The 11,675-nt window shown below is 35.0% G+C and overlaps 1 protein-coding gene across 1 annotated transcript; it reads left to right on the top strand.

Annotated features, from left to right (window-relative positions):
- Positions 1 to 202: 202 nt before the first annotated feature.
- LOC132313964 (jacalin-related lectin 3-like) lies at positions 203 to 3,526 on the top strand. Its single transcript, XM_059812895.1, has 3 exons — positions 203 to 430; positions 2,602 to 3,027; positions 3,167 to 3,526. Exons 1-3 carry the CDS (start codon positions 203 to 205, stop codon positions 3,524 to 3,526), a joined length of 1,014 nt encoding a protein of 337 aa, XP_059668878.1.
- The last annotated feature ends 8,149 nt before the right edge of the window (positions 3,527 to 11,675 follow it).

Here is an 11,675-nt window from a genome sequence, read left to right as displayed (position 1 = left end):
CATGTTTCTGCTTTCTTAAGGCTGCAAAAATAAAAAACGAAAACGTTACTAAACGCACCCTTAATGTTACAAAATGCCTCTAAATATAGTAAAATGACACAACAGCTTATATGTGTGTGTGTATATATATAATGCCTTTTGATCTAATTACTTTCTCCGGAAAATTTGAAGTGCTAAACTTATCTACAGATTTTAAAAATCCATGGCGGATGGGCAGAAAGTTGTTTTCGGGCCATATGGTGGTACAGGAGGAAATTCATGGGATCACGGATCCTACAATGCCACCACAATAAGGGAATTAAGAATACGCACCGAATCGAATCATCTTAAATCGGATATTATCTCCTTACACATTTGCTATGATATCGAAGGAAAGGCTGTATGGGGAACAAGATATGGTGGTGGTACGTCCAAGGGAGCTACACACGTGGTAATATATATATATATATATATATATATAATTTAATTTTCAAATTTGAGACTCGATGTACAAATTTATTTAATTCTGTATTTATCATGCCTCTCACTTTTTTCTGAAATTAAGCTAACTAGACAACATAACATCTCAAATTTCTAACTATATCATTGTACCACATTATGTGTGTGTGTATATATATATATATATTAGCAGAACAATTTAAACAAATCTAATAATTAAGCCACAATATCATTTCAACTTTCAAATATTCAAGTGATCGACATTCACATCACACTGATAAAAGTTTTATCAATTAATCAAATCCTCTTTCATCGAGTTTCTCATGGTTAAATTTTATGGAATTGAAAAGCTAATCAAATAATAATTGCTATTATTATTATTATTTATTTTTTGGTAAATACATCATACATGAGAGGAAAAAAGAAGAATTTTAAGGAAAAAAACAAAAATTGCTAATTTGCTACTACAATTATTATTATTTTTTGAATGTTTCACTTATTGCTACTACAATTGCTTATTCTAATTGTTGGACATATATGTTGATTTACTATCTTAAAGACAAGATCCAAATCATATCACATATACAGGGATGGAACCATTGTAGGATCAGGGACACCTGCTCCCTCGCCCCTGTCCAATATATTCTCTTTATACTTTTTTATATAAATATATATATATATATATAATGTATGAGAAATTTTAATTAATGTCTCTTAAAAAATTTTAATCGCTAAAAGTATCTCTTAATTTTTTTCTTTCTTTTCTTTTTTACTATTCAAATTCCTTTGATTCCCTCAGATGAAAAAGTTATAATCCATCTCTTCAATCAAACTCTATTTTTTTTTCCTTTCAAAGTTTTCTCATTTTATTATTTTTTTCTTCTTCTTTTTTTCCTTTTCTTAAAATTCTTCTTTTTTCCACTCATGTATGATGTATGTACTATGACTTTTTTTCCTTCTTATTCTTTATTTTTTCTCTTCTTATTTAAATTTATTATTGTAATTTTCCGGACTCAATATGTGCATTTTACATATTAGAACTTTTCTTACTGTACTTCTACATATTTTTATTTTTATTTTTATTTTTTTTGTGAATAATGACATACTATTTGAATCTTCACTAAAGCACTCTCATTGCACTTCTATTGTTCATACTACTGCCTTACTGTACTGATAGTGAAAGATGTCACGTTAGTTGAAAAACAATTACTCTATCATGTTCAATATGTTTCCCCAGAATTAGATTTTTGTCTCCATCACTATTTTTATTAATGCAATCATACATGGCTAAATTGATTGAGGCTAATTAAATAAAAAGAAAAAATAGGGCAGCTGTCTAATGTGGCTAGATAATGAGGCTATCATGCATTGCTTTCAAAATACGAAAGCCCATCAAGGACTATTGTAATTGTAGTGTCTGAAATTATTATAAATCAATACTTTGGTTCTTATATGTATTAAGTATTTAACTTTCTCATACTACTCATTAGTTGGCGTATTATTTTGCATTGATTTTTGTTTATTATTTTTCTTGGTTGCCTTTTGGCTTGAGCAATCTATATTTTTCATGTTAGTTTAATTTTCTTTTATCAAATACACTCCCCCGGCTGTGAAATGAAATCTTGACCCGTTTCCACATATAAATGATATATACATATCTTAGAACTCCACAATCCAAATTATGAAGCATACAACTATATATACTTATCTTAATATAAAAACCTATTATTGTGATTCGAATGTTGTTTCAGCCCGGATCCCATTGCAACCTGGTTTTGATCCGAGTATTGGGCTTTGCCTCTGAATTTTTTTTAATCCATATTGTCTTACAGGTCATGAATCTGTATTTTAGTCTCTATTGTAACCAGGTTTTGTATTGTTGTATGAGAAAACATTGAAAGACGAAATAGAAGTGTAATTGAGACAAAAGATTGGGGTCGTGAAAACTTGTAATCTTTCTTCTTCTTCTATTTTATTTTTATTTTTATTATTTATTATTATTATTTTTTTTCCCACATATTGATATATTTTTGATGATTTTCAATGTGAGCAATACAATTTTATGTCCTTTATTTTTTTTTTTTTATTTTTTTTTTTTATTTTACGTTTGTGGTTTGTTGGTGTTTGTCATAATAACTAAGTTTTTGTTGTTAATTGAAATAGGTGAAACTAAACTATCCTACCGAGTACTTCATTTCGATATCAGGGTACCACAGTTCTGGATCTCAATATGTGAACTCTCTTACATTCCAAAGCAATATAAGGCATTATGGACCATATGGTGTTGAAAAAGGAACTAGTTTTGTAACCCCGATAACAGCCGGCAAGATTGTTGGATTCTTTGGAAGAGCGGGTGATTATATAGATTCGATTGGAGTATATGTTAAGCCATTACCAGTTATAATAACTGTTGGCCCATTTGGAACTACTGGTGGACAACAGTGGGATGACGGAACCTTCAACAATGTAAGGGAATTGATTATACATGCCGGAGCGTTAATTGATTCCATTCAAGTTGTCTATGATGATGTTGATGGAAACCTAGTATCGGGAGAAAACCATGGTACTGTCGGCGGTGCAAAATTCACGGTTAGTTATAATTTTCCATTTAATACATCATAATAAAAATTCCTCTCTTTTGTTGATGATTTTACTATTCAAGCTTTCATTTATGCTAATATGAATGCTATGTAAACTTACCTTTTTTAAACCAATATAACTTGTGTAGGTCAAATTAGACCAAGATGAATTTTTGCTTTCATTTTGGGGCTACTATGGACAAGTCGCTGACATGGTTGTTATCCGGTCGCTTGGATTTCAAAGCAATAAAAGAACGATTGGACCGTTTGGCGTGGAGGAGGGAGAGAAATTTCAATCCTCATCCACTCGTAGTAAGATCATCGGATTCCATGGAAGGTCTGAGAGTTATCTTAGTTCAATTGGAGCATATCTTTCTGAGTCATCTTTTGCCGCAATACCTGCTGAGGCTGCAATGCTTGTGGCTATTGAGGCTACAATACCTGCTGAGGCTAAAATGCTTGAGGCTTTTGAGGCTACTGGGGATGCAACACCTGATGGTCTACTTTGAGGTCTTAATGGACAGCAGTCAGAACCATCATCCTCAAGTGAGGATAAAATTTAGCCAATGATCACGAGCCACCTTTTAGTAGTCGTCTTTTAATCATTAATAATTAAATGCATATATTTGCATTTGATGCCATTGTAATAATGGATGCTCTATGTTGTCCTTAAAGCTTGGTCAAAGTGGTTAAGGCAACATAAATTTGTATCCGTGTGTGTTTCATGTTTCTTTGTGTGTTAAGCTTCAAAGTTTTAGTTGGTTATGTATTTTGTAAAATTATGTTAATTGAGTGATAAGATGATATTATGTGTCATCTTTGGCATTCTTAATAATAAATTGGGGGCTGTTGTTGCAAAAGAAGCTAGCATCTTGTTGGTTGGTTGTGCATGAAAAGATTTATACTCTCTGATGTAGTGCAAACATGGCAGCCATGTCAAAAAATTATGGAGGCTGAGGTGGCGGTGGTTCAACGGGAAGATCAACGGTTATCTTGGAAATGGCTTGGAATATAAGACTTATTTTCCAACTACTTATATTTATATTTCTTAGTATTTTGTGTTTAGTAAGTTATGCTTAATTTATTAGTCAACCTTGAATCTTGTGTTGAAAGTTGGAAGTTGAAGCATCTTTAATGTAATATTGAAGTTGAAGACTTATATTTCTAGGTGTTGATGTAAAGGAGAAAGCAAACTTTGAATATTATGTTTTGATAATGATATTATAGAGCATTTGCTCTTGTTTATCCACTCTTTCTCTTGGTTGTGACTTCTTGTTCTATAATTCTTCTTCTTCCTTCTCATCCAACCACGTCATTTGGTATAAGAGCTTGCACTACGCTCTCAGACCGACTTTTATTGTTCTTGTTTCATGGCGGCTAGAAGAGGTAGAGGACGAAATGGAAATCGTATGATGGGAGATTTAAGGGATGAAAGAGATGATGAATTTCAAGCACTTTGAAGACAAGTTGAGTAACTTACGTTACGGCTGGAACGCACAAGAAGCTCATCGTGAGCATGGTAGATCAAGTCGCGGGTCTTCTAGTGACGAGTCCGATGAGAACCCTTTTGCCAATCGTGCGGGGCCATGGTTGGGAAGGTTCTATCGTGATTCTAAATATGTGAAGATTGATTTACTGGAGTTCCATTGACGTCTTCAGCTCAAAGAGTTTCTTGATTGGCTTAGTGCCATTGAGAAATTCTTTGATTACAAAGAAACACCCGAGAATCAAAAAGTAAAGCTTGTGGCAACAAGGGTTCGAGGTTATGCTTCGGCATGGTGGGACAAAGTTTAAGAGATGAGGCTTTGCAAGGGAAAGCCTAAAATTACATCTTGGGAGATAATGAAGTCTAGACCTCAAGAGATATTTCTACCTTTGGATTTTGCGCAAAGTTATTTTTCTCAATTTAACAACCTTTGCCAAGATTCAAAGAGTGTGCTAGATTACACCGAAGAATTTTACAAACTTATGGCCTGGAATGACATTCAAGAAACTAAAGAACAACTTGTTTCAAGATATGTTGGTGGGTTGAAAATTCCAATTCGCGATGAAGTAGAAATCCATCGAGTATGGAGAGTCAATCATGCTTACCAATTAGCCTTGAAAGTTGAGACTAAACTTGCTCGTGGTGGTGCTAAAAAGTTTGTGGATGTTTGTAGTTTTTTTCTTCCTTCAAAAGGTGAATCTTCTCATAGTGAAAAAACTAATTTCAAGTTTGAAAATGTGATAAATTTTTTTGCAAAATCAGTCCTTGCTAAACATGGAGGAGCTCAATTTAGTCGCAACAATCCAATTTCTTGTTTCAAATGTGGCCAAGTTGGGCATCATTCCAAAGAGTGTCCAAAAAGGCAATTTGATGCTCGTGTGGCATTTAGTAACAAAGACAATGATGATGAAGTCTTTGATGATTCAAATCAGCCCATTTATTACGAGGAATGTGAAAAAAATTGAACCCGAAGAAGGCGAAAGCTTAGTGATCCAAAGAGCACTTGCCACTCCTAGAGTTGAATCCAATGGAGATTGGCTTCGGTCTAATATCTTCAAGACTCGTTGCAAATCTCAAAGCAAGTGTGCATAATTGTTATTGATGGTGGGAGTTGTGAAAACATCGTCTCACAAAAAATGGTGAACAAGCTCAAACTCCAAACCGAGCCTTATCCAAAGCCTTATCGGATTGCATGGTTCAAGAAAGGAAACGAGGTAAGAGTTTCTAAAAGGTGTCTTATTTCATTTTCTATGGGCAAAAATTATAATGATCAAGTATGGTGTGATGTTGTTCCTATGGATGTGTGTCACATACTCCTAAGAAGATCGTGGCAATATGATAGAAGTGCCATCTTTGATAGTCTCAAGAATACTTACACTTTTAAAATGGGTAAAGTGGAAGTTGTTCTCTCACCAAGTAAAGAGGAAAGAACCCTCAAAACATCACAAGATGAGGGTAGTAATTTTCTCGCTTTGCCAAAGTTTACGGAAGAAAATGATGAAAATGTGATGACCACGACAACAATGGAGGAAAAAAGAGAAGAACATGAAGTCCTACCTTTGATGGATTCATTTAAAGATGACACTCCTATTTTGGTGTGTAAAGAGTTGAAAGAAAATCAATTTCACTTTTATGAAAAAATTTGGGAAGAGTTCATGGAGCGTAAAACAGTTAAAAGGAGTGCAATGAAAGCAAAGATAAATGTTCAAATTTTGGTTCATGGGAAGTGTTCGATCATGTTTGCCAAATTTGTTCACTTTGAAAAGAGAGCATGGAAAATCTATTATGAATTTTTTTTTTTTTGTTGGTAGAAAAATATTAATAGGTTTTACTCGAGTGCGTAAAAGAATAAAGAAGGGATGGAAAGTTGTATTTGAGATTTTTTCATGGCAATTTGTTTCAAACTTGTGGATGAGTTCTTTCTCACCCGGGGAGGATGATGTAGTGCAAACATGGCAGCCATGTCAACAAATTATGGAGGCTGAGGTGGCGGTGTTCAACGGTTATCTTGGAAGTGGCTTGGAATAGAAGACTTATTTCCCAACTACTTATATTTATATTTCTCAGTATTTTGTGTTTAGTAAGTTGTGCTTAATTTATTAGTTAACCTTGAGTCTTGTGTTGAAAGTTGGAAGAAGATGAAGACTTATATTTATAGGTGTTGATGTAAAGGAGAAAGCAAACTTTGAATATTATGTTTTGATAATGATATTATAGAGCATTTGCTCTTGTTTATCCACTCATTCTCTTGGTTGTGACTTCTTGTTCTATAATTTTTCTTCTTCCTTCTCATCCAACCGCATCATTTGGTATCAGAGCTTGCGCTATGCTCTCGGGCTAACTTTTATTGTTCTTGTTTCATGGCGACTAGAAGAGGTAGAGGAAGAAATGGCAACCGTATGATGGGAGATTTGAGGGATGAAAGAAATGTTGAACTTCAAGAACTTCGAAGACAAGTAGAGCAACTTACCTTGCGGCTGGAACACCAAGAAGCTCGTTGTGAGCATGGTAGATCAAGTCGTGGGTCTTTTAGTGACGAGTCCAATGAGAACCCTTTTGCCAATCATGTGGGGCCATGGTTGGGATGGTTCTATCGTGATTATGAATATGTGAAATTTGATTGACCAAAGTTCCATCGACGTTTTCAGCCCGAAGAGTGACTTGATTGGCTTAGTGCCATTGAGAAATTCTTTGACTACAAAAAAACACCCGAGAATCAAAAAGTGAAGCTTGTAGCAACAAGGCTTCAAGGTTATGCTTCGGCATGGTGGGACAAAGTTCAAGAGATGAGGCTTCGCAAGGGAAAGCCTAAAATTACTTCTTAGGAGAAAATGAAGTCAAGGCTTTAAGAGAAATTTCTACCTTTGGATTTTTTGCAAAGTTGTTTTTCTCAATTTAACAACCTTCGCCAAGATTCAAAAAGTGGGCTAGATTACACCGAAGAATTTTACAAACTCATGGCCCGGAATGACATTCAAGAAACTGAAGAATAACTTATTCCAAGATATGTTGGTAGGTTGAAAATTCCAATTCGTGATGAAGTAGAAATCTATCAAGTATGGGAGTCAATCATGCTTACAAATTAGCCTTGAAAGTTGAGGCTAAACTTGCTCATGGTGGTGATAAAAAGTTTGTGGATGTTTGTAGTATTTATCCTCCTTCAAAAGGTGAATCTTCACATAGTGAAGAAACTAATTTCAAGTTTGAAAATGTGACTAAAAATTCTGCAAAATCAGTCCATGCTAAATATGGAGGAGCTCAATTTAGTCGTAACAATCCAATTTCTTGTTTCAAATGTGGCCAAGTTGGGCATCGTTCCAACGAGTGTCTAAAAAGGCAATTTGATGTGCGTGTGGCATTTGGTAATAAAGACAACGATGAAGAAGTCTTTGATGATTCAAATCAGTCTATATATGAGGAGGAATGTGAATTGGAACGTGAAGAAATTGAACCCGAAGAAGGCGAAAGCTTAATGATCCAAAGAGCACTTGCCACTCCTAGAGTTGAATCCAATGAAGATTGGCTTCGGTCTAATATCTTCAAGACTCATTGCAAATCTCAAAGCAAAGTGTACACAATTGTTATTGATGGTGGGAGTTGTGAAAACATCGTCTCACAAAAAATAGTGAACAAGCTTACACTCTAAACCGAGCCTCATCCAAAGCCTTATCGGATTGCATGGTTTAAGAAAGGAAATGAGGTAAGAGTCTCTAAATGGTGTCTTATTTCATTTTCTATGGGCAAAAGTTATAATGATCAAGTATGGTGTGATGTTATTCCTATGGATGTGTGTTCACATACTCCTAGGAAGATCGTGGCAATATGATAGAAGTGCCATCTATGATGGTCATAAGAACACTTACACTTTTAAAATGGGTAAAGTCGAAGTTGTTCTCTTACCAAGTAAAGAGGAAAGAACCCCCAAAACTTCACAAGTGGAGGGTAGTAATTTTCTCGCTTTGCCAAAGTTTACGAAAGAAAATGATGAAAATGTGACGCCCACAACAACAATGGAGGAAAAAAGAGAAGAGCATGAAGTCCTACCTTTGATGGATTCAATTAATGATGACACTCCTACTTTGGCGTGAAAAGAGTTGAAAGAACATCAATCTCACTTTTATGACAAAATTTGGAAAGAGTTCATGGAGCGTGAAACAATTAAAAGGAGTGCAACGAAAGCAAAGATAAATGTTCAAATTTTGGTTCATGGGATGTGTTCGATCATGTTTGCCAAATTTGTTCACCTTGAAAAGAGAGCATGGAAAATCTATTATGAAATTTTTTTTTTGGTGGTAGGAAAATATTAATAGGTTTTACTCGAGTGCATAAAAGAATAAAGAAGGGATGGAAAGTTGTATTTGAGATTTTTTTCATGGCAATTTGTTTCAAACTCATGGATGAGTTGTTTCTCACCCGGGGAGGATGATATAGTGTAAACATGGCAGCCATGTCAACAAATTATGGAGGCTGAGGTGGCGGTGGTTCAACGGGAAGATCAACGGTTATCTTGGAAGTGGCTTGGAATAGAAGACTTATTTCCCAACTACTTATATTTATATTTCTTAATATTTTGTGTTTAGTAAGTTGTGCTTAATTTATTAATCAACCTTGAGTCTTGTGTTGAAAGTTGGAAGTTGAAGCCTCTTTAATGTAATGTTGAAGATGATGACTTATATTTATAGGTGTTGATGTAAAGGAGAAAGAAAACTTTGAATATTATGTTTTGATAATGATATTATAGAGCATTTGCTCTTGTTTATCCACTCTTTTTCTTGGTTGTGACTTCTTGTTCTATAATTATTCTTGTTCTTCCTCATCCAACCGCGTCAGTCTCTATCTAATTTAAATATAAATCATATAGTACAACATTGAATCTATTTTGTAGATGGATGGTATAGAAAAATTTTGCTTTTTATATCTAAGATTCCAAAACTCTAGCCATAATATATCCTTATATCTCAAAGAGGAAAATATATTTTAATATTAAGAAAAATTTAAATAATTTATGTCTATTCGGTAAAGTTGTAAACAAAGCTTCCACAAAACTTGCAAATAATAGAGAAAAATAACTAACACTGTAGTAAGTTTACTACTGTAACAAATTCAAAAGCACGAGCTGGTGACATATATAAATGCCTTACCATAGTTGCAAAGAAGAAGTTAAAAAATTCTTAATAATTTTTGTGCCTTTTTTTTTTTTTTTTTTTTTTCTTAGTTGGTATTTACACACCTCTCTCGAATAATTTACTTGCCCCAAAAGGAGTCGAATCTTAGACCTCATGCTTCACTCCTTGTGAAGTCCCTAACACGAACCAACACAAAACCATTGTGGAAACCCGCATACAGACTACGTGCGACCAAGGGAAATGAATGGGAAAACCAAACCTGGAAGTCATGCATATGACAAGGAATGCAACTACCAGAAAGAAAATCTACTCACATAGATGAAAATCAAAAGCATATGCTGCATGTCTCCACATAAACACAAAAGCATGTCATTAAAGCGCAATAACAACATGGTAGCTCGAAGCATATAAGAAAGGCATGCTATCGCTACACAACAAGAAGGCAAATATGGATAGACCTCCACCTACTCATGCATCACAATATCATAAATCATAAATCATACTACTAACATGGTAGTAAATAAAACTGCAGAAAACAAAAGTGATGCAACAATGAACCCTATGGACATCGTGTCTGTGACGGCCCAAGTTTTTCAACCCGGTGCGTCAATGATGAACTGAAAGATGAACCGATAACGGATTCGAAATGCCGAAGCAAAAGACAAAACAACAGTCTCTAGAGATACAACATGACTCTAAGACGCCAATGTGACCCTCAACGAGGTCACGGAACCCAAAGGAATCAAATGCGGAAGCAACGTTTCAAAAATGAACGAGAATGAACCTCGGGGCAAAAAGGTAATTTCCAGCTTAAAAGTGGGTGCCACCGAGCACACCATTGGAAAGACAATGAAAAATTAATGAATTTAGACTCAAGAATCACTTGATTCGGAGTCCGGATGAAGAAGATATGGCTAACGAAAGAAGAAGGGGCAAAACGGTCAAAAGTGCAAACCCTAGATCATCTAACCGGTTACCAAGCCTTCCTAACCGGTTAGGAGACAAAAAAATTCGACCAAAACACTGCCCAAGCACATGTAACCGGTTACCAAACTTCTCATAACCATTTACATGTGAAGGAGGGCAGCAAGAAATTCTGGCAGCAGGGGTTTTTCCCGAAAAAAAGGAAATTTGAGGACCTAGATGACATTTTCTGGAAAAACTCAAAGAAGAAACCCCCCTCAAAATCGAGTTTTCTATGTGACACTTGTGAAAAATTGAAAATACGCAATGTGAAATGCCCAAAATGCCCCTCCATGAAAACTGGTCCAGAGGGTCCAAAAAGCTGCTAAATTTAAAAACTGAGAGCTGAACTTTGGATGCGATTTCCGATGCCAAGATGGCATTTTCTGGAAAAACATGAAAAAGAAACCGCCCCTAAAATCACATTTTCTAAGTGACCATGTGAAGAACGGAATTTATTTCCCAAAAAAAATTCCCAAAATACTCTTAGGTCAGAATATGCAACAAAAGTGTAAAATGAGTCCGTTGGAGGCTCATTTCACCAAAGAAGAAGCTTTGCCCGGAAACGACCCTGCACGCAAACGTAACTTACCTAGTAAGATATGCTACAATGGTCAATGGTCCAAAAATATGGTCGATACAAAATATGACCCCCCAACGGCCAAAATGACAAAATGAAGTTTGGAATGAAAACTTGAAACCTAAAATCATGAAATGATTTCGAAATGCCGTTTGGTCCTTGGCCACACTTCATGCATGTTAAATGAATGCTAATGGAAGAAGTTCATACATAATGCATGCTCCGGTGCAAAATAGCATACTAAAACCCATGGTTTTCCATATGTTCTCATTGAAAACAAAAATTAACATCAATGACATAAATGTAATTTCAAAAACAATTCGGCCATTGGCCTCATGTCATATACATAAAATGAGAATCACAAAGTGTGTTAAAGCACACGTTACAAGTCTAGAAACAGATATACACATTTGACATATAAGGTTGCAAATGGCTTTTCAAGCCAACCTTCATAAGAATTGAACCCTACAAGTTCCTAAATCATCCAAGCATGTTGAGAATCT

This window comes from Cornus florida, unplaced genomic scaffold, assembly GCF_030987335.1.
Source record: "Cornus florida cultivar Cherokee Brave unplaced genomic scaffold, ASM3098733v1 CherokeeBrave_3.0.0_Hap2_Chr06, whole genome shotgun sequence".
NCBI lineage: Eukaryota > Viridiplantae > Streptophyta > Magnoliopsida > Cornales > Cornaceae > Cornus > Cornus florida.
Note: the sequence above shows the minus strand (reverse complement) of the source record. Positions and strands in the feature narration are given on the sequence as shown.